Source organism: Erpetoichthys calabaricus, chromosome 10, assembly GCF_900747795.2.
Source record: "Erpetoichthys calabaricus chromosome 10, fErpCal1.3, whole genome shotgun sequence".
Lineage (NCBI taxonomy): Eukaryota > Metazoa > Chordata > Cladistia > Polypteriformes > Polypteridae > Erpetoichthys > Erpetoichthys calabaricus.
Window position 1 is genome coordinate 36,464,272 of NC_041403.2, and position 25,057 is coordinate 36,489,328.

The following is a 25,057-nucleotide window of genomic DNA, read 5'->3' on the forward strand; positions in this document are numbered from 1 at the left end:
TGCAGTCATGTTCTTTATATTACATTTATTGGTTTTATATTTAATAAGTGTATATTATTTTTAAAACTTATAAAAACACAGACACTGTATTTTGTATATATGCCAAAGGTCATGATTTGCACACTGGCACATAGCACGTGCAATGCACTTGAAAACAAAACATCCAGGCTGGAAAAACAAAGTGCCACAGCCATGTATAGACAGAATGATTAAAAACAATTCTGAATGGGTAAACAGGGGGTCCTCGGTTTACAACGTCTCGACATATGACGTTTCGAGTTTACAACGCTCACTCCCATAAAAACTTTAAAAAATTGACACATGAGAAGGAATAAAAGGTAAGGATTTTTTTTTACACTCATTTTTTCTGTTACTACAGTACAGTGTACAGTACAGTATTTTTATGTCCTTTTCCTGTGACTTAGTTGTGTTTTTATGTTCTAGATTATGATTTTGCAAATGTGTTAGGATAGGTAAGTGACTTAGGCTACGGTGTGTTTCGACTTGCACCAAAACTCGGATTACATCACTGTTGTAGGAATGGAACTGTGTCATAACCTGAGGACCCCCTGTACTGGCAGCATCACTACGGTGACAAATGCATGTCAACAGAATTACTGACTACCTTAAATCCTAATCTTTCAGAAAGAGTGGTACATTTAGAATAGTGGCATGGCAGATTCATCGTATCTCAAACATCATGCAGATTCAAAAAAGGAAAGCACTGTAAAATAGTACTCTGGACGGGTTCAGGTTTAGTGTTTAGCAAGCGAATACCATTCACTCTTAAAAATGAACAGGAAGCCAATGGTGCCCCACTAGTGGAAGCATTATGTGGTTGTGTTGTTTTGATTTTATATTTTAAGTGTAGAGGTTTTTTTTTTGTGTTTCCATTTTAAACAAATCAAAAAATTTAAATTAGCAAAGACATATTTCTTGTTTCAAAGCATGCAGTCTTTGCTCCTATTTTTATCTAATAATTTTGCTGTTGCTGAGAAAATGACTCCGAACTGTACGTTACTTTTAGCAATTAGTTTAATTCATTTATAATGACAAGTGCCATCAATTATGTTGGAGAATAGATGGCAACATTACTTTTTTCTCGGCCTACAAACAAAAAATGTCACACCTTATATGTCAAATGTGTATAAAACATACTTTACTGCTATGCTTTTGGGAAATGTTTACAATTTATGCAAAATAAGTAAGGTAGGACATGAGTGGTAAGAAATGAGCAAAATCACCAAGAGTCATTTACATGTTAGTAGTAGAAAGCACACAACAGTACAGTAGGCATATTTACTATCAGTCCTGTTTCAATCTGCAACAAGTTCAATCTGCACAAACAGTACTGGTGAGCTGCCACATACATTGATGTCTCACAAAATGGGATGTATGTTTTAAAGTGTTATCTAGTGATTCGTGGAAGGCACCTCAAAATATGACAGTCCTTCTTTGGATTTTTCTGTTCTACATACTCAAATGGTACAAAAGTGTCTACACGCTGCTGGTGCCAGTTGTTGCATTGCCAGAATATCACAAATGTGTGGCCAATATCCGTTATTAGCCATGTAGACCACTAGGCTTCTAAAAGATTCCCTTCAAACTTGCTAAATTTTCCTCAACTGACCGTGTTGTTGTCGCATTCCAAGTGTGCACTAGTAGCAGCAAAGGCTCCTTGTGCTTACCATGTTTCAGGCCCATTAGATGTATGGCTTTTCATAACAGCCACAAATATATATCCATTACACATATACAGTAGACCCCCGCAAAGTCGCGGTTCAGAGTTCGCAGATTTTTCCTTATAACCAAACTAATAATTGTTAGCGGAAACCGCAAATATCCTTCGCAATTTTTATGGCTTTTTTCATGGCAATACTGTACTGTAGAGAGAACAGGAAACAGCTGTAGAGAAAACTGCAACTTGGGGTGGTGAAAGTAGCCAATAGAATTTGAAACTGCAACTCCCAGCAGGGCGGCACGGTGGCGCAGTGGGTAGCGCTGCTGCCTCGCAGTTGGGAGATCTGGGGACCTGGGTTCGCTTCCCGGGTCCTCCCTGCGTGGAGTTTGCATGTTCTCCCCGTGTCTGCGTGGGTTTCCTCCGGGTGCTCTGGTTTCCTCCCACAGTCCAAAGACATGCAGGTTAGGTGGATTGGCGATTCTAAATTGGCCCTAGTGTGTGCTTGGTGTGTGGGTGTGTTTGTGTGTGTCCTGCGGTGGGTTGGCACCCTGCCCAGGATTGTTTCCTGCCTTGTGCCCTGTGTTGGCTGGGATTGGCTCCAGCAGACCCCCCGTGACCCTGTGTTCGGATTCAGCGGGTTGGACAATGGATGGATGGATGGATGAACTCCCAGCAGTCCCTGAGATTGGTCTTCTGCTGAGGGTGCTGGGGTTGGTGAGGTCAAAGGATGTCAGCGCGGCTTTTAAAATGGGGGCCGGTGACCAAAAGCAAAAAAAGTTTTTGTAATTTGTGTTTCAAGTTCCTGCCTGTCTGCCTTCTGTTGGGTTACCTGTACTTATTCATTTTGTCCTGGATCGTTTCGTGCATCTGGATTGTCTGTCTGTGTACATGAGGACTGTAACTGGATTCATGGCCATCCTGCAAAGAAAGGAGCGCTTATGAACCCGTCCACCCGTCTTCACCATTTCACTACTGGTAGGACTATCTACATTCCTATTCAATGTGCGGATCTCTGGACTATATATTTTTATCATTACGTTTCATCTGTTGCCATTTTTCATTAACTTTTTCATGATTTACTGTGTGTGTTTTGTTTGTGCTTTGTTGTATTTAATATGTAATCGCCGTAAGGGGAACAGGGTGGTATCGTTGTTTTCTTATTTCATTTGTTTTCATTACATTCTTTATTTGCGGTTTGATTACCGGTTTGCTTTGTTTTTGTCTCTGTGAGTGTGTATGTCGGGTCAAGGCTGGAATCTCCACCAAAAAAAAAAAAAAAAAAAAAAAAAAAAAAATACATCACCGTCTTCTCGATTACGGCTTCACGTGCAACGTTACGCTTACTTAAAAGCCTGAACCGTACCTGTCCTTTTGGCTGATTACTTTGTTTCTCTCTCCTCCCCCAGACAGGGGTTGTGCTCCCCTATGATGTTTGTCTATTGTTTAATCGTTAACTAACTGCGTGCTGAGCACCTTTTACTTCTGATAGAGACATATTTGTTTGAAGTGTTTGAATAAAGTTCCTGTCTCTACAGTCTCCTGTGTTTGTGTGCAATTCTGTGACCCAAGCTACACTAGGACTAGCCTGCAAGTCTCAGCACTTACCTCTGTGTGCTTGCTTGCAGCCAGTTTAAGCACAGTTGGCTCAGTGATTTTCATCCATGGCGTCAGTTGCACTTTGTATATATTGTTCCAGTAGCTTTTAAATACTTTTTACAGTTTATTAGCAGTGTGTAAAATGATCAGTGTTGCAGTAATTGTGATGCTCTTTGCATGAAAAAAAATGTGTTCCATTAAAAATTCACTTTTTCTTTGTTAATTGTGATGTTTACTTAAAGTGCAGCAAAAAAGTATTTGGCGTCCAGGGATGCATTAACCCCCAAGCATGTAGCAGTTTAACGGTTAAAGCCCCAAGATGCCGCCGAAACGAGCTGCACCTTCTAAGGCTTCTGGCAAAGAAAATGTGCTTGCATGAATTACAATACATATAGCGGTAACATCGGTATTTTACATTTTAGCACTGCGGGAGACATAGCAGTACAGTACTGTGCAATATACAGGTTTACCTTTACACTCTTTATTTTTAGGTAATGTATTAAGCAGAGTTTGAAATGAAGTTAAAGTGTTTTGGGGGCATATTTAGGGTTTAAACTATGAAAATAGGCATTTTTTTTAACTACATCCAATATTTGCGGTTTTTCACAATTCGTGGGTGCTCTAGGAACGTAACCCCCGCAAATTTTAGGGGTGTACTGTACTGTAATTCAAATCAAACATATTTCAGAGAAATATCTGATGAAGAGTTAAAATCTCTGTTCAGGTCTCAAGACGCTTTGGACCAAGATGGAGACAGCTCTGGAGCTTGGCCGACAAATCCTAGTGCAAGAGAAATACTGAATCATTATAAAGTGCAGATATTTCAGCCATGAGGTTTAGTGTAATGTAAATGCTGAGTACATATTTAGTCACTCTATGCTTACAAAGTGATGCATCCATAATTGTTTTTCTCCAACATTCCTTTCTAGATAAAGTAAAAAGTCATTTATTTCTTTTTTACTTTTACGGTTAATGTACTTCATGCAGCAGGAAAAGTAACCTTATGTACAAGTGGCTTGCATGTGTGTGCTTCTTAGGGTTTGATGCGAAAAAGAGCAAAATATACAAGTTGAAGTGAACTCATTCAAAACAATTTGGAAACAAGGTAATCTGATTTTATAGTCACGTATAATGTTTCTCTGTTTTAAGCCAGACTATTCTGCAAATTCAGAATGTTAAAGATTTTAAAATTTCAAAAATCACATTTCTTTGAAAGTTATCTCAATGAAAATTGAACTGTTTTGACAAATTTCCTTAAACAATTTAGATAGATAGATAGATAGATAGATAGATAGATAGATAGATAGATAGATAGATAGATAGAAAAGGCACTATATAATAGATAGATAGATAGAAAAGGCACTATATAATAGATAGATAGATAGATAGATAGATAGATAGATAGATAGATAGATAGATAGATAGATAGATAGATAGATAGATAGATAGATAGATAGATAGATAGATAGATAGATAGAGATACTTTATTAATCCCAATGGGAAATTCACAAGTGTGCCACATTTCAAAAAGTGGTTGACTAACTGGAATTCCATGTGGAAAGGTATGGCCAATGCAATAGATACTTTTGCATTGTATGAGAACTCAACAAAAATTCATGTTTAAAACGAGGCAGCATACTGTTACAATGTTTAAGACTACTGCCTTATAAACCCCTTCCAAGTTCAATTGGTTCAGGTCCATTGTTATGTGGAGTGTGCATGGTTTTCCTGTGTATACCCCAGGTACACCAGTTTTTATCGTTAAAGGAGAAGTTCAGTGTTTTTGAGGTCAAAGTTTTTTCTTAACAACCACGTTAATTTACCATATGAAATTGTGTTCTAAAGTGAATCATATTTTATTTAAAAAAACAAATAAAAATAACCACCTCTTGTGTTTTATAATGGAACAATACAGATACTGGAATTCTAATGTGAAAAACACAACATGTCCCTAATAATAATAGCTGAAGCACCATTTACTTTTTACATCCAATAGTGAACAATATTGGTTTTAAAATGTTCTAATTCAAATAAGAAAAGATTAAACAAACATTTTTCATAAGTTATTAATGCTGATTGCCCCTAGTCATCTAGTCCAGATATTTGCATTAGTAATGGAATGTTTTTCCATTACAAAAAAAAAACAAAAACAAACAAACAAAACCCACACTGACAACGTCTATCACCGTGCAGGGTCAGGAGACTAGGTTTGTATTCCAGCCCTATCACTGTTGCATGGAGTTTCAGGTTTGCAGTTTTGTATATAGTACTCTGGTTTCTTCCCATATGCCAAAGATCTGCATGCAAAATTAACTGTATACTAGCCTGGCATGACTGCATGTGGGTGGGTCCTGCAATTAATTGGCACCTTGTTCATAGCTGGTTTACGTCTTGAGCTCTATTAATCTGGAGTATGCCCCTGGTTCCTGTTTTTCTAAGATGGAATATGCAACTTTAGGAAATCTATACAGGCATTCCTTAAGTTAACTTTTTTTGTACCTTACATAGTTGGGATTTGTAAACTGTTTACACAATGTACTTCTTTACAAAAATATTCTATATGAAATGATTGATCAATAAAAATGTCTGAAACCTGGAACTAAAAATCTTACGTTTTGAAGCAGGGATCTCCTGACATCAACTGCATACTGATCACCACCTAGTCAAAATGAAAAGAAGCATTCACATGAAAGCAATTTAAATGTTCAACATCAAGAATGCTTTTAAATTGTATTTACCTCAAAATTGAACTGACAGAAGTTTGCAATTTATGTGAATTCTACAATTTTTTAAAAATAAAAATGCAAGTATCATATAAAAGCAAAAGTAAACTACATAAAATTATTTACCTTCAGAATGGAATTATCTTGTCTAGTATTTTTGGTATCATAGCCTTCTAATAAACATCTGCGTGTTGTACTTCCAGACCCAGCACATTCAGCTAGATTGAGGTCAGCAAAGCCAAGCTGTTATAAAAGTTAAACAAACAATAAATTCTAATTTTTATTAATATTTACAGTATAAACTTTCACTTTAAAACAAAAACATGTATACTTAAACGGATATATATTACTTTTAAAATAGAGTGTAACGTTATTTAGAGAAGATTCATTTCACCTCCAGGGACTTAGGTTCAGACTCTAGCAGAACACTGTTTTGTGACGTTTACCTATGGATTTTCTCTGGTTTCCTCACACCCCTTACTGGTATCTTTACATTTTCTTTATGTAAATGAGTGCTGGACATGTGTGGCCGTATTTTATAGTTAAATTCTCTTATGCTGTGTTGCAAACACATATAATCAAATACTTTACCTGCCTTTGTGATACATGGAAATTCTCTGTAATTGTAAATGATCTGTAAATGATCTAAAGAGAACATGCCGGAGAGCTGAGCGTAAATGGGGGAAAAAAGTAAACTGATTATCCACTATGAGATATTGAAGGTTAAAACCTTGACAAGGCGGTGTTATTTCTCTAGAATTATAAATAACAATGCTAGTAATCCCACAGTCTTATTCTCTACAATTGATTTTCTACTAAACCCAGATCACTCAATGGAATGCCTCCAAAAAACTTCCTGTGAAACCCGAGGCTTTTGCTGTATTTTTTAAATCAAAAAATTAATGATATTACAAATAGTACATCTCCCCAATACTGATCCTCTTAAACCCCAGTACTCGATTATAAACAAATTCTTTCACCAGGATAGGATTTACCTGATTTATATAAAATAATTTCTCAACTGAGACCCTCCACCTGCATCCTTGACCTAATACCAACAAGTTTTTTCAAAGAAGTATCTGGTGTGCTAATTGATAGTATTCTTGACATAGTAAACTCGTCATTAGATATGGGGGTCTTCCCAGACTGTCTGAAGTCTCCTCTGCTTTTAAAAATTTTAGACCTAGTTCTAACCTGCCTTTCTTAAGTAAAACCCTAGAGAAGGCAGTCATTATGCAGCTAAATGACCATCTCAAAAAACATGCTATTCTTGATAAGTTTCAGTCGGGTTTTAGAACAAATGACAGTACAGAAACTGCACTCATTAATGTAGTAAATGACTTGCGGGTAAATGCAGACAGGCCGTTTATCTATTCTCATCCTCTAAGATCTGAGTGCCGCATTTGATACCGCTGAAATATTCTTAGAAATCGCCTTAGTCAATGGGTGCAGAATGCAGCTGCTAGAATCTTAACTAGGAAAAGAAAATCCAAGCACAACTCTCAAGTTCTAATGTCACTACATTGGTTACCTGTGTCATTTAGATTGACTTTAAAATCCTGCTTATGGTTTTACAAAGCCTTAAATAATCTCGCTCCGTCCTATCTTTCAGAATGTCTTTCACCTTGTACTCCAAATCGTAACCTTAGATCTTCAAATGAGTGTCTGCTTAGAATTCCAAGAGCTAAACTTAAAAGAAGTGGTGAGGTGGCCTTCTGCTGTTATGCACCTAAAATCTGAAATAGCTTACCAATAGGAATTCGCCAGGCTAATACAGTGGAGCACTTAAAAAAAAAAAACTGCTGAAAACACATTACTTTAACATGGCTTTCTCATAGCTTCATCTTAGTTTAATCCTGATGCTCTGTATATCCAATTAATTATCATTATTATTCATGGTATTCATATTCAAAATCCGTACTAACCCCTACTTTCTCTTCTGTTCTTCTTCCGGTTTCTGGGGTGGCGACCTGCGCCGCCAACACTACCTGATCAAAGCACCGTGATGTCCCTACATTGATGGATTAATGGCCAGAAGTCCACATGACTGTCATCATCAAGTTCTTCCATGAGAACCCTGAATACAATGAGGACTGATCATTTATGTTAGGTAGAATGCCTAGAGGGGGCTGGGTGGTCTCGTGGCCTGGATCCCCTGCAGATTTGTATTTTTTTTTCTCCAGCTGGTCTGGAGTTTTTTTTTTTTTTTTTTTCTGTCCTCCCTGGCCATCGGACCTTACTTTTATTCTATGTTAATTAGTGTTCCCTTATTTTAATTCTGATTTATTTTGTCTTTTTTCCCCTTTCTTCATCATGTAAAGCATTTTGAGCTGCATTACTTGTATAAAAATGTGCTATATAAATAAATGATATTGTTGTTGAATACATAAGAGAGTGCACATTCATGGTTAACTTAAAAAGTTAAACTGATAGCAGCATTCTCCTTGAAATATTGTATTACACAGAAGCCAGATTCTCAGTGAGTACTAAACCTTCCGGATTGTTTGTTCTTTACAGCAATTTGTAGGTAAAAGCACATAATAAGGAAGTAGTGCTGAATCATCTTTAGATGGTTATCCATGCAGAAATTGGTTTGATGCGATACAATTCTTTCCAAAGTTTCAAAGCATGAATGCTGGTTGCCAAATTGTAAAACTAAACTTTACGAAAGCCAGAACTCCTAGATCTTTAGGTTTCTTAATGAGTTCTGAGGGTTTTTTCTTATTCAAAATAAAAATGTTACAGCATTTCTAAATTATATAGACTCATTAATACAGAGTATTTATTGGAAAAAGAGCAACAACAAGGTAGGATATTCATTTAAAATGATGGGACTATCTCAACTAATATTACTGACAGATACAGTACAAGACCAACTTGAAATATACGGTTTGACTCATTTAGTCTTTAAACTGTTGTGTAATTAAACATTCTAAGCATGTAAGCTATGATGTGGAATATTTCATAATTCATACACATTTTTATTCTTAACCCAGATATTTGTAGAATTCATCCAAAATGTTTTTAAAATGCTTGGAAGCATTGAAAGCATGGAATCTGGGTTGGTTATATTACATAAAGCAACATAACATCAGCATAAAGGCATACTTTGTATGAGTAATCTGCCAGAAAGGCTGTGAATATAAAAATTGAGTGGCTTAATTACAATGGCAAAAAACACCATACTGAGCGTCATATCTCAGGGAAGTAATCACAGTTTACATTGGTCACGTGAATTGAAGAAAATATAATAATTAAATCAATGCTGATGTATCAGACCCAATCCCAAACTTACTGTACATATGGTGGCAAATAGGCACTTCTTTATAAACTTCTCAAGCTAATGTCCAAATAGAGCAGACGCTTCAGATAAAGAGTGTCAAATAAAAATGAAATTTATATCAAAATAAACAATGCAAGAACAACTTTCTCATTATTATTTGCAAAAGGTCTATAGTGGTACCTTAAATTAAGCATTGAGAGACTGGTCTGTAGGATTTAGGGGATTTATTTTTTAAAGAAAGACATATATGGATGTTTGAGCTTTTGTTTCAGAAAATGATTTCTTTACCTTTTAATTCGTGAATGCTTTACAAAACCTGGAAAATGTTGTACATCTTGATTTTTTAATAGAAAGCTATTTGAGACTCATTATGACATTCAGTAGAATGCATCATCTTGAAGTATTAACCAAATATATTGTTTACTTCTCTTGTTCAATTGCTTTTGATTCTGAATAGATATATTTCTATAATATCATTTCAGATTCCATGTCTGTGTATTAGTGATACATATCAGAAACATGGTCAAAAGGCAAAGTATACATGAATTCAGAAATAGTTGTTTGGAACCTCTTAATGTCAAGATGTTTAACGTTTGAAAAATGAGTCCTTTCTCCCTATTATAAATTCCTTCAAAAGTAGTTGCTGCAGATTCAATCACGTTAGGATCTATTACTTCTACTATTCCAACTATACATTTATAAATATTCAAACTATTAGTAAAACCAATGAAATCTATTTGTGCACCACATTCCCTACAGTTTATTAATACTAAGTGATCTAAAAACTACCAACTACTACTAACCTATATCATTAAGATATTTACTTAAAAAAAATCTGCAAAAATACCTACCTTTGCATAGGTTTTTCCTCCCTTTAATTCCTGTAAAAAGAAAAGAAAATGATTTTTGTCTGGGTTAAGTGAATATATTGTCTTGATTGTTTTTCTCTTTGTGAAAAAGTACTAGAAAAACATACCAATAAAAGAAAGCTATCAAATGGCTTTTAAGCTGCACACTAAAAAGCTAGGATTAAAAATACAATTTTAATTTTCACTTTAACATTCAAATTTTTTGCTCATAATGTTGTAAAGTGTATTTCCTTCGACAGATATCCAGTCTCATTATTTATTTACATAGTCATTAATTTGAAATGACCACTTATTGTGTACACTAATAACAAAATACCATTATTTATGAAAACAGAGGCAAGAAAATGCAACAAACTTTGTGTCAGGAGCTGCAGATATAATCACTTAGAGAGAGAGAACAGTTCAAATTCAAAAACATAATATGATCCGAGCATCCACACAAAGGTCAAATTCTGAAAAGTGGAATTACACTGGAATTAAACTTGGATCCACATACAATTGTTGATACCAATTCTGTTTCATGAATTTAATTTTTTTTTTGATAAGGTGTCTGTGTGTGACTGGTCACAAAAAAATCTGACTGAGAAGTTTGGCTTTGGTGACGCTATCGAAAACAGGAAAAGCCAGTGTGAAACATGCAAGAAAGAGTAAAGGTGTTGAGAGTCACCTTCAAAAAATTAAAGTATAAAAGTGGACAGGAGGTGAGCTAGGTGCCTCAAAATGACAAACTTTCAGAATCCGGCTTTATGGGAACATGCTTAAAAGAGGGAATGCCAGGAATGAAATGTTCAGACACATGAGGATTATATATTTAACAGGTAACTTGGCTAGCAAAAAAAAAGTGTCAGTTTTAAATGGCACTATATATACAACCATAGACCTTTAGCTCCTGTGCTTCTTCTTTACAGATAGAAATGTGCCTCTTTAAAAATAACACCCAGTCACCATAAGCATAATATGCACATTCCAGCAGTGACAAAAACCTGACACACAACAAATATTCTTGGATAAAAATTACAGTGTAGAAATCTAGGTCCTATAATTAATAAAAAATACTGCTACTTTTATCAAAGAATACAGGTTTAATTTAAGAAAGCAAAATACTAAAGTAGCACAAAAGCCATACCTTTCTTACAGATACCCGGCAGATGCATGTATCAAGGACACCAGTGCTGGCACTAGCACTCATTTTGCACAAAAATGAGAACTTCTTTTTCCAGTGCACACAGTTCGCATGGACAACCTCCCTGAATAGAAAAATAGCAAAACCTGTAATTAATTTAATTAAGGGCTATATGCTGGGGATGATGGTGTTAAAATATAATTTTTCTAAATTTGCATTAACAAAGTAAATCTTTACCTCACTTTCATTAATCACTAAGCAACACCCCCACCACACAAATTAAATACACAAAAGGACACGAGGCAGTACATGTAATGTTTAAACACTAGCATAACATACCTGTCTTCAGAGAAGCCAGTACGAAACAATAAAGGGTACACTTTTGTTAATAGCGACTTTGGCAAAAGATCTTCAGTTTTTACTTGCAGTTTAATATTCTGTAAATAATTTGCTACTAATCTTAATACAGAAACTCTTTTTTTTTTTTATATAGCAAAACAGAAACAGACCTGGGACATGGGACAAACGTGCCACTGTGTCTTTCAAGGATAAAAATATAAACCAAGTGTGCAAGGGAATGAGAGATGTTGAAGTTAATGAGCTTTGCTTTAGGTTATTGGATTAGTAAAACCCTTCATGTGTCTTGGTTTTAGACCTTGCATTCACTTCTTTCATCTACTAATGACAAAAAAAGTTAAAACATCAGGAAACAACAGTGTACATATCCGACTATAACTTTGAATATTAGGCCCATCTCCTAGAATCCTAACTCTAATCAAATATGGAAAAAATCAAATATTCAGTTAGAGGATCTGTACAGAATTTTTTCAAAACCTGGCAGGATCTAATCAATAAAATATCTTAGAATATGCTCATAATGCACCGAGGCAGCAATTATCTCCACATTTCTTTTTCTTCTCCATTTATCTCTATTGCCCTATTAAACTCATCAATTTAGGTATGTTTACAAGCCTTAGGTTTTACTCTGTTGGCCATGCTGTCTCTCTCAGGGGTGGGGGGAGACTTGTTCTCAATCCTGTCTTTTGTAAAAATTGATCTATTTGTATGGAATGATTACAATAAAATTAATAAAAAAAGAAGAAGGCCTATCTCAATAAATACTAAGCTTTCTTGCAACAAACTGATAATCAAGATATGAAAATATTAATGTAAAGGCACTATCTGCAAAAAAAAAAAAAAGAAAGCAAATACATTTGAATTTAATTTGGTTTTACATAAGTGAGTGTCTGTTCTTTGCAATATTGTACATCTTATTTATTTTGCCATTCTGCTATGGGAATTTCAGCTAATAAATCCTTACACACATCATGTAAAATATGTGAAGTCAAGCCTTTAAGAACCTTTTAGCTTGATGTCAACGCAGCTGTAAAGTCTTGCTAAGTAATCTGCTTATTGTGACTGTGCTTCTACCAATGAACACTTCAATAAATAGCCCACTGTTAGCTTTGTTTTTACTCAATTGGCCTTAAGGAGGGCTCTTTCTTTCAATATAGCAAGAGCATAACCATGTAAATGCAGGATATGATCTTTTATGTTATAAAAGTTTAATAATGCACTCATTGTTTTTTTAAACAGAAATTACAAATGAGGGCAGCACAGTGGGTAGCACTGCTGCCTCGCAGTTAGGAGACCCGGGTTCGCTTCCCGGGTCCTCCCTGCGTGGAGTTTGCATGTTCTCCCCATGTCTGCATGGGTTTTCTCCCACAGTCCAAAGACATGCAGGTCAGGTGCACTGGCACTTCTAAATTGGCCCTGGGTGTGTGTGTGTGTGTGTGTGTGTGTGTGTGTGTGTGTGTATGTGCCCCACGGTGGGCTGGCGCCCTGCCCGGGGTTTGTTTCCTGCCTTGCGCCCTGTGTTGGCTGGGATTGGCTCCAGCAGACCCCCGTGACCCTGTAGTTAGGATATAGCGGGATGGATAATGGATGGATGGATGCAGTCAACAACATTTAGTGCACGACAATGCTTGCCATATTTTACAATTTTTTTTTTTTTGTTCCATATGTGCCGTTACTTCTAAACAGTTTCCTTTAAAAATGATAATCAACAAAGAGCATACACTGATATTGACAATAATGTGTTCTAAGGAAAGCAGTAAATTCATGTGCTGTCATAATTAAGGTGCTGCTTTAATAACAGACATTGTGGAGAAAAATCTTAAGTAATGCATAGCAACATAATTTCTTGTAATAAAAAAAGAAATTGCTTACTGCCTTACAGAAATGAAACAAACTAAAGAGACTTAACCCATTAATTACAGAAAAAGAAAGCTCAAATCAATCTCAAATTATTGAACTGGTGAGACAAAAATGATCAGGAACAACAGGACTTCGGGACCTAGCATTGGCAATCACTTCTGTCCACATATATAAATGAAGTACAGATATTGTATCATAACATTATTAATTCAAAGTTCACATATGGCTTCTTGCTGGAAGTTAGCATTTAGGTGTTGCTTTTCCCTGGCAGTTGCTTAGCAGCAACATCTGTTGCTATAGCAATTCCTTTTCAAAATCTGTTGTAGTGTTGTCATGAAACATTTTCTTTCCAGCCTCCTTAAAAGTGAAGCTCTAGCAAAATGAGTTATGTGACAGTCCTCTATCCAGAAATGAAGGAATGCATACATAAATCAAGTTAGTTAATCACAATATTTAAAATAAATATCAAACCCAGCAACACCATACAAATTCATCTATTATGTGCACTGGCTGCAATTGTCCTTGGCATTAAAATGTTGCACTTCTATACTACATCTCCATTTTAGGTTTCTCTCAATTGGAATGTTTTAAAATAAAAAACTTTATTAGCATAAAAATACAATTATAAGCAATGAAATTTAACAAAAATATGGCAATCAAAAGAGGTTAAATGTGGAAAACATTATCATATTTGTTGCAGGTATTATTTTAGTCAAGTGTCAAATATTACCGTAATTTGTTTAGTTTAAGGGCACTATCTACAATTAATAAAATAATTTTAATATTGAAATAGGAAAATGAGAAGAATTTTAAGATATATTTCAGGAATAATGGTGAACTAATTAAAAAGTCACATTATGAACCAGCACTTCTGTTTTTTTTGTTCTGCTCTATTATTAAGTGGTAAGAGATCAACCAGCTAGAAACAAACAGTATCAGTGGATTACACTGAGCATGTGGAATATAAGAAGTTATTTTGCTACAAACAATAAATGAAACTTTTGAAGCTATATTTATTTTTATTACCCTAAGTTCTTGTCAATAAGCCGCGGCTTATCTAAGGATAAAAGTTGTGAAAATGAAAAAATAGAATATCGGCTTATACATAAATCCGGCTTATACATCCATCGCGGGGGTTGCGTTCCAGAGCCACCCGCGAAATAAGAATATCCGCGAAGTAGAAATCATATGTTTATATGGTTATTTTTATATTGTCATGCTTGGGTCACAGATTTGCGCAGAAACACAGGAGGTTGTAGAGAGACAGGAACGTTATTCAAACACTGCAAACAAACATTTGTCTCTTTTTCAAAAGTTTAAACTGTGCTCCATGACAAGACTGAGATGACAGTTCCGTCTCACAATTAAAAGAATGCAAACATATCTTCCTCTTCAAAGCAGTGAAGCAAACAAATCAATATGTCTGTTTGGCTTTTAAGTATGCGAAGCACCGCGGCACAAAGCTGTTGAAGGCGGCAGCTCACACCCCCTCCGTCAGGAGCAGACAAAGATAGAGAGAGACAGAGTTTGTTTTTCAGTCAAAAATCAATACGTGCCCTTCGAGCTTTTAAGTATGCGAAGCACTGTGCAGCATGTCTTTTCAGGAATCAGCTGCACAAAAGATAGCAACGTGAAGATAATCTTTCAGCATTTTTAGACGAGCGTCCGTATCGTCTAGGTGTGCAAACAGCCCCCCTGCTCAATCCCCATACGTCAGGATCACAGATAGTCAGCGCAAGAGAGAGAGAACAGTAAGCCGGGTAGCTTCTCAGCCATCTGCCAAAAGCGTCCCTTGTATGAAATCAACTGGGCAAACCAACTGAGGAAGCATGTACCAGAAATTAAAAGACCCATTGTCCGCAGAAATCCGCGATATATATTTAAATATGCTTACATATAAAATCACAATTTAAATGACCGCTACGCGCTCGTGTTGACTCGGCGACGCCCAGAGCAGAAAGAACGCGCTCCGGCCGCTCCAACCGCGCCATGCGGGGAGTGAGAGAGACGGCAATATCTCACACTCTCTCCCCCCTTAAAGAAATTAAATGGGCGCGAGTGAGACCACTGACCTCCCTCCCTTCTATTAATTATAGGTTATAGTACGTTCGGCTTATCCATGAGTCCGGCTTATCTATGATACGATTTTATTTTAAAAATTCGTATGATTTTTGGTCTCCGGCTAATACATGAGTCCGGCTTATAGACAAGAACTTAGGGTACTAAGAAATTAATAAATGTGTACCAACAAACAGTATGAAAATGCACTCTGACAGATACCCTAAAAAGTGTTTACTTTTTATTAATAACAACATTTCAAATAAAAATGTTTAGAAATCAACAGGAAAATATTTTTTTTAGAAATGTGGTTAGATGCACAGAAATAAAACTAGAATGAATTGGGGTATGGGGCAAGGGACACAAAAAAAAAATCCAAGTAGTACACTGAATTACATGCACAGCAGACTGAAAGGATGATGTGGGGGGAGGGGAACAAACTATTCACAATGGGAAAAATAAAACGAATTACAAACATAACCATTCACATTTTAAAATTTGCATTCATTTTTAGAAAAACCAGTCATTAATGCCAGTCCACCTTAATAAAAAGATAAGTATCTGTGTGTCTGTCTGTGTGTCAACCCAGGTGCTATGTCTCTGTCATTCCAATAGATGGTGCATCACAAACATTAACACTGCTTTTGCAAATCCCATACTAAATGGCATATAACAGAAACATACTGTATGACACATTTCAAATGTTAATGCTGAGGTCTACATTAATTACTTAGATTTCACCCAGTCTTAAACGGGCAGCACAACTAGTATACTTCTGTATGTACTTGATCTTTACATGTGAGAGATAAAAACTACACTACATTACAGAATTCCAAGAGCAGATGAATATTGACTATTTTAGTAATTCTGCATAATAAAATAAATGACTCATTTGAGGAGGACAAAAAAACATTAAATTGACTTCATCTGGCAACTGTCAACACTTTAAAGTACATATTTCAAAACTTTATTGCATTTTGAATTTTATATGAAGACAGTATACAGTACAGTATATACAATGTCAATGACAACACCACTAAGGGCCACTCCCTACACACGTTAGGTATCAAAAAGGTTAATTAAAAACACTCAAATTAAGTGCCAAAAAATAATTTAAAAAAAATCAAAGCCTCTACAGCTCCTCTTTATTCTCCTGATTTTGGTCGCTTGGCTTCCCTAATTTCTTGCTAGCTAATACAATAAATGTATTCCTTATTCCCAGCTTCTAATATTTTACGCTAGTAGACCTTCAACACAACTTGCCTGGTACAATTTTTACAACCCATCTAAGTATTATTACTGAGTCCACGATTCACCACTAGGGTCAAGCATCCATTTTCAAAAGCTCAGGACCGCTAGTTTTTTTCCATGGAAACTGCAATTTCTATCAGGCATATTTCTGGGCAATAACCTTCTGGGACAAATTTTTTTTTACTTACCTGGCTGACTAGCCCTTGACTGCTCATATTTACACATACATGTATCATACTCGGTATGATTTAGTGGCTAAAGCATTAGACCTTTAACTCCAAGAGTGCTGGTTCTATTCCCATTTCTCACTGTATAACCTGGAGTAAGTCACTTCTTTGCTACAATTGTTTAAAAGAAATGTGAATAAATGTAGTATATTCAGCTTCAAGGCATCAGTCAAATACTATAAATACACAGTAAAAGTATTACTCTTATGAAAGCCTTAACTGCCTCTTTCCCCATCCTATTCTACTCAGGTTCTACTTTTGAGGCCCAAAAACTACTGTACCTACAACACAAATGGCTCAATAAAGCATTTAAAAAAAGAAGCATCTCAATAAATGGTAGGTTCAGGTTATAAAAAAATAATCACCTTTGTGCTTGAAGGGAAAAGGCGCTCTGCTCTGTTCCCTTTTTGAGCACTGTAATAGTATTTTATCGTATTATACAAACTATAGTCATGTAATCTCATACATAGAAAACACAGAGTCTACTTCCTTTTTTAATAAAATCACAGTAGAGAAACAAGAAAAATGACTGAACTCTTAACACATTCTAAAAACTGTCTGATTTGACTTACATGTGATGATTACATCTTGCCTGAAGAAGGGGCCTCAGTTGCCTCGAAAGCTTGCATATTGTAATCTTTTTAGTTAGCCAATAAAAGGTGTCATTTTGCTTGGCTTTTCTCTATATTCATTAATCCATATTACTAACCGAGAATAAACCGGATATGGATGCAGGGACACGGCGATGGGACCATGAGACATAGTGCGCAGGCGCGCGTCTCATAAACCGCGAGCGAAGTCGTATCCACCGCGAACGAAGGAGTCACGGCCCAAGAACGAAAGAGCTCAACTAACGTGAATGAGAAATGAAGCAACAACGTGCCCATAGCTACCACTAACGACACAACCACACAAAAAAGAGGATTCTGCGCTGCACCCCAGAGTAAAAAGTGAGAGGCTACGGAGGCCCCACAGGTCCACAAAGATAGTACGAAAGGCGCAGGCGTCACTGCCATATTGTGTGTGGCACTACTGCAGAGTGAAGTTAGGAATAATGTGCTGCTTGGGATTGTACAAACCGCTGAATGCTTTACACCAAATTCACACACAATACAGCTCAACGATACAAACACGAGCCCACCTGGATAAGATCAATGAACGCAGGCGCCTACAACGCGCGTCTGAAACTGCGGAAGCAAAGCAGGCACGGGTTCAAAACGAAAGACCACAACTGTCGGAGATACACAATCTCTTTCAAATCTATTTCGGGTTACCCAAGACCAGGGGATGGCGAGCGAAGCCCCCTAGTATTACAATAAACATGAACTTTTATAGTTGGAGGAGGCTGGGTGCATTTTCTTTTTAGTTTGAGGAGTTTTCTTTCTGTATTTTTCTTTTAAGAACAACTACTGACTAAGTTAACCCAACGAAAGTGAGGTTTGTTGCGTTTGTTAGTGTGAATTCTACTGGACTGATGCCTCCACCAGGTTTGATTAGTGCCTTGTACTGATAAGAGGGGTTTCCAATACCTGCAAGCCTGAAATTGGCTTATGTCAGTATAAATCATTGAATAGATTCATGGTTATAGAAAACAAAGACCATAGATTTCAATTTATAAATTACAAAACCAAATCAATTTGGGTGCTAAAGAACAGGTTTCTAATTAAAGACATTACCTTTTTGATAAAATAGCTTGAGGAGCTGAAGACTTGATTACAATAATGAAGAATGTGCATGCAACACTTGTACTAAGCTCATTTGTGATTTCATATTTTAGACCAAGTATTATGTATTTTCAAGCAGTCTCTTCGATAGAAATGGTAAATTACATTTTAGTTCTAATTCTTAAAAAAAGAATTGTATATCAGTCAGCGTTCAATATAAATATTATACAAAAGGTAAATAATCATCAAAACAAAAAGTGACACTGCTAGAAAAATATAGTCATGTGCCAAATTACAGCCAACTGAGTTAAGACCATTTGTGCTTATGACCAAGGGATACAGGAAAACAACAGGCTAGTAATGTTCTAGAAATTAGCAAAAACAGCCATGACTCAAACATCGGTTTGTGCTACTCCATACTAGAAGATAAAGTATGCACATCAGTTACCCACATCAGACCCCTAAAGGCTCAATTTGTATTGACCTGCACACTTTGTGACAAACACATGGCCAATCTGACATACGACCAAAATGGCTGGTCCCATTGGAGACATACAGTGCATCCGGAAAGTATTCACAGCGCATCACTTTTTCCACATTTTGTTATGTTACAGCCTTATTCCAAAAATTGAATAAATTCATTTTTTCCTCAGAATTCTACACACAATACCCCATAATGACAACATGAAAAAAAAGTGTACTTGAGATTTTTGCAAATTTATTAAAAATAAAAAAATTGAGAAAGTACATAAGTATTCACAGCCTTTGCCATGAAGCTCGAAATTGAGCTCAGGTGCATCCTGTTTCCCCTGATCATCCTTGAAATGTTTCTGCAGCTTAACTGGAGTCCACCTGTGGTAAATTCAGTCGATTGGACATGATTTGGAAAGGCACACACCTGTCTATATAAGGTCCCACAGCTGACAGTTCATGTCAGAGCACAAACCAAGCATAAAGTCAAAGGAATTGTCTGTAGACCTCCAAGACAGGATTGTCTCAAAGCACATATCTGGGGAAGGATATAGGAAAATTTCTGCTGCTTTGAAGGTCCCAATGAGCACAGTGGCCTCCATCATCCGTAAGTGGAAGAAGTTCAAAACCACCAGGACAACCATCTGTGCAGCAATCCACCAATCAGGCCTGTATGGTAGAGTGGCCAGACGGAAGCCACTCCTTAGTAAAAGGCACATGGCAGCCCGCCTGGAGTTTGCCAAAAGGCACCTGAAGAACTCTCAGACCATGAGAAAGAAAATTCTCTGGTTTAATGAGACAAAGATTGAACTCTTTGGTGTGAATGCCAGGCGTCACGTTTGCAGGAAACCAGGCACCGCTCATCACCAGGCAAATACCATCCCTACAGTGAAGCATGGTGGTGGCAGCATCATGCTGTAGGGATGTTTTTCAGCGGCATGGACTGGGAGACTAGTCAGGATAAAGGGAAAGATGACTGCAGCAATGTACAGAGACATCCTGGATGAAAACCTGCTCCAGAGCGCTCTTGACCTCAGACTCGGGTGACGGTTCATCTTTCAGCAGGACAACGACCCTAAGCACACAGCCAAGATATCAAAGGAGTGGCTTCAGGACAACTCTGTGAATGTCCTTGAGTGGCCCAGCCAGAGCCCAGACTTGAATCCGATTGAACATCTCTGGAGAGATCGGCTGTGCACCGACACTTCCGATCCAACCTGATGGAGCTTGAGAGGTGCTGCAAAGAGGAATGGGTGAAACTGGCCAAGGGTAGATGTGCCAAGCTTGTGGCATCATATTCAACAAGACTTGAGGCTGTAATTGCTGCCAAAGGTGCATCGACAAAGTATTGAGCAAAGGCTGTGAATACTTATGTACATGTGATTTCTCAGTTGTTTTATTTTTAATAAATTTGCAAAAACCTCAAGTAAACTTTTACACAGGAGTATATTTCCATTTTACAACATGAAAGCATGCACATTTGATATAGCAGATAAATAATTACTTTGTATTAAAATGGCCAATCTATTTTCTTACAAACAGCTCAGATGACCCTTTGGGCGAGGGGGAAAAGGATGGATGGATGGATAAGTGAGAAAGAGAGACAGACTGACAGACAGACAGACTTAATAGATTGTTCTTGCCTTGCACACTGTGCTTGCTGGGATAGCCTCAAGCTTCCATGCAATGAATCCTCCTTGAACATTCCCAGGCTTGTAAAAGGGGTTTGGGAACTGCAGACTTCAGTGTGCCTGTGTGACATTTTGCTGTCAATCTCCCATTCAGCCTTGCCTGTCAGCACGTTGAATCTGTTGGCTTCTACAGTACAGTTTACTGTGTACTGATACCATGATAGTGCTTGTGCATTACATATGTGTGCTCATCGACATCAACGCAATAATCTGCATGTGTGTGCTGATATGCATGGCTGCAGCTGGCTATAACATTACCTCACGGAGTGGTAAGGAAACGTATAAATCTGCAGATTACCTGTTTTGTTGTCAAAGCATTTAATGTTTGGTCCAAAATTCAAGAAATAGTAGGTTGTGGCCCAAACCATCCATCCATTATCCAACCCGCTGTATCCTAACTACAGGGTCATGGGGGTCTGCTGGAGCCAATCCCAGCCAACACAGGGCGCAAGGCAGGAAACAAATCCTGGGAAGGGCGCCAGCCCACCACAGGGCACACACACTAGGGACAATTTAGAATCGCCAATGCACCTAACCTGCATGTCTTTGGACTGTGGGAGGAAACCGCTGTACGTACGTACGTATGTATTTATATATATATATATATATATATATATATATATATATACACACATACACACACACACACACATACACGCACACCCTACCTTTTGCTATTCATAATTATATTTAAATTAATTATATTTAAATTATAATTTGAATATAAAAGATATCTTTTAATTGTTACTGGTTAAAAACTATGTATAATATATTTAACTAGTCAGACTCAAAAACAAGAATACCAGATAAACAATTCAATACTGGCTAGACCTCATATTAAATTAAATAAATACAATAGAGTAACTTTCCCTACACACTTTTTCTGCAAAGCAATCAAAGAAACCATGCCCATAATTATACTCTGACCAGCTGAACTTTATAACAAGTGGTTTTAATATTATGTTGTGATAATTACTATTATCTGTGAGTGGTTAAAAATAGCTGGAAAACTAACTTCAAGGTAAGGCAGTTATTTAAGATAAGGAAGACAAGTTTCGAGGTAAGGCAGTAATATTCGCAAATCACTTCAGCGGAGAATGGCAATGTATTGCATGTTGATTAGCACCTGCCAAGTATGAATTTAATTATGTTCTGTACATTTGGCATAATTGACCCGATAAACCTACAGATAACTACAATTTAACTTTCAGAAATTGAAATTTTAATTAGAAATGTCTGTACTTACATTTTGACTAGTCGGAAACTGCATTACTGATATCTGCAATTACATTTTCACTACTTCCATTGAGTTCTACAAAATGTTCCATTTGAAATAATCGGTATACCTCTTAGTTTTCACTAGCCAAATTATAGTAATTTCCAATCATAATTTTAAATTGTCAAAATTGAAATTTTTTAAATAATAATTGATGTTAATAAAACGAATTGGTACAAGGAAAAAAAGAACCATGTGCCTCATGGCTCTAGTAATGAGCATTAGAGCTGTTATGAAAACATTTTCCTTTTAGTATACTTGAGTACTGGAAAGGCCGAGGTCATGAATTTAAAAGGCTTTCAGTTTTCTTCATTTTACAGATCAGGGCTACAGCTATGAACATGCACACACACACACACACACACACACACACACACACACACACACACAGTGCTGTGCAAGTTTTAGGCAGGTGTGAAAAAAATGCTGTAAAACAAAGAATGCTTTCAGAAATATAAATAAGGATTGTTTATTGTTATCAATTTACAAAATGCAAAGTGAGCGAACAAAAGAAAAATCTAAATCAAGTCAATATTTGGTGTTACTACCCTTTGCCTTCAAACCAGCATCAAATCTTATAGATACACTTGCACAAAGTCAGGGATTTTGTAGGATTCTAGTCAGGTGTATGATCAACCAATTATACCAAACAGGTGCTAATGATCATCAATGTCACACGTAGGTTGAAACACAGTCATTAACTGAAACAGAAACAGCTGTGTAGGAGGCTTAAAACTGGGTGAGGAACAACCAAACTCTGCTACCAAGGTGAGGTTGTAGAAGACAGTTTCATGTCATGGCAAGATTGAGCACAGCAACAAGACACAAGGTAGTTCTACTGCATCAGCAAGGTCTCTCCCAGACAAAGATTTCAAAGCAGACTGGAGTTTCAAGATGTGCTGTTCAAGTTCTTTTGAAGGAGCACAAAGAAACGGGCAACGTTGAGGATCGTAGATGCAGTGGTTGGCCAAGGAAACAGTGCAGCAGATGAAAGACACATCAAGCTTATTACCCTTCGAAATCGGAAGATGTCCAGCAGTGCCATGAGCTCAGAACTGGCAGAAACCAGTGGGACCCAGGTACACCGATCTACTGTCCGGAGAAGTCTGGCCAGAAGTGGTCTTCATGGAAGAGTTGCAGCCAAAAAGCCATACCTCCGACGTGGAAACAAGGCCAAGCAACTCAAGTATGCACGAAAACATAGGAACTGGGGTGCAGAAAAATGGCAGCAGGTGCTCTGGACTGAGGAGTCAAAATTTGAAATATTTGGCTGTAGCAGAAGGCAGTTTGTTCATCGAAGGGCTGGAGAGCGGTACAATAATGAGTGTCTGCAGCCAACAGTGAAGCATGGTGAAGGTTCCTTGAAAGTTTGGGGCTGCATTTCTGCAAATGGAGTTGGAGATTTGGTCAGGATTAATGGTGTTCTCAATGCTGAGAAATACAGGCAGATACTTATCCATCATGCAGTACCATCAGGGAGGCGTATGATTGGCCCCAAATTTATTCTGCAGCAGGACAATGACCCAAAACATACAGCCAAAGTCATTAAGAACTATCTTCAGCGTAAAGAAGAACAAGAAGTCCTGGAAGTGATGGTATGGCCCCCACAGCGCCCTGATCTCAACATCATCGAGTGTGTCTGGGATTACATGAAGAGACAGAAGGAGGTGAGGAAGCCTACATCCACAGAAGATCTGTGGTTAGTTCTCCAAGATGTTTGGAACAACCTACCAGCCGAGTTCCTTCAAAAGCTGTGTGCCAGTGTACCTAGAAGAATTGATGCTGTTTTGAAGGCAAAGGGTGGTCACACCAAATATTGATTTGATTTAGATTTCTCTTTGATGAAAAGAAATGATTAACACTTCCATTTTTGAAAGCATTCTATGTATACAGCATTTTATCACACCTGCCTAAAACTTTTGCACAGTACTGTGTGTGTATTACAAAAAAAAAAACAAAAAAAAAAAAAAAAAAAAAACAAATTATATATAGATATACACACACACACATATATATTATATATATATATATATATACACATATACATATACACAAACACACAGCATCTGGAAGGTATTCACAGCGCAGCACTTTTTTTTAATGTTACAGCCTTATTCCAAAATGGATGAAATTCACACAACACCCCATAATGACAACGTGAAAAAAGTTTACTTGAGGTTTTTGCAAATGTATTAAAAATAAAAAAAACCTGAGAAATCATATGTACATAAGTATTCACAGCCTTTGCTCAATACTTTGTCGATGCACCTTTGGCAGCAATTACAGCCTCAAGTCTTGTTGAATATGATGCCACAAGCTTGGCACATCTACCCTTGGCCAGTTTCACCCATTCCTCTTTGCAGCACCTCTCAAGCTCCATCAGGTTGGATCGGAAGTGTCGGTGCACAGCCGATCTCTCCAGAGATGTTCAATCGGATTCAAGTCTGGGCTCTGGCTGGGCCACTCAAGGACATTCACAGAGTTGTCCTGAAGCCACTCCTTTGATATCTTGGCTGTGTGCTTAGGGTCGCTGTCCTGCTGAAAGATGAATCGTCGCCCCAGTCTGAGGTCAAGAGCGCTCTGGAGCAGGTTTTCATCCAGGATGTCTCTGTACATTGCTGCAGTCATCTTTCCCTTTATCCTGACTAGTCTCCCAGTCCCTTCTGCTGAAAAACATCCCCACAGCATGATGCTGCCACCACCATGCTTCACTGTAGGGATGGTATTGGCCTGGTGATGAGCGGTGCCTGGTTTCCTCCAAATGTGACACCAGGCATTCACACCAAAGAGTTCAATCTTTGTCTCATCAGACCAGAGAATTTTCTTTCTCGTTGTCTGAGAGTCCTTCAGGTGCCTTTTGGCAAACTCCAGGCGGGCTGCCATGTGCCTTTTACTAAGGAGTGGCTTCCGTCTGGCCACTCTACCAT

At 37.3% G+C, this 25,057-nt stretch overlaps 1 protein-coding gene across 1 annotated transcript in view; it reads right to left on the reverse strand.

The window, feature by feature from the left end:
- The window catches only part of fam102bb (family with sequence similarity 102 member Bb), a 58,055-nt gene that overhangs the window by 18,695 nt on the left and 14,303 nt on the right, over nt 1-25,057 (reverse strand). Inside the window, exons 2-5 of the mRNA XM_028811092.2 lie at nt 11,279-11,399; nt 10,135-10,164; nt 6,127-6,243; nt 5,890-5,936 (exon numbers count right to left, since the gene is read on the reverse strand). Of these exons, the coding sequence (XP_028666925.2) occupies nt 5,890-5,936; nt 6,127-6,243; nt 10,135-10,164; nt 11,279-11,399 (315 nt within the window). The remainder of the gene's footprint in view (nt 1-5,889; nt 5,937-6,126; nt 6,244-10,134; nt 10,165-11,278; nt 11,400-25,057) is intronic.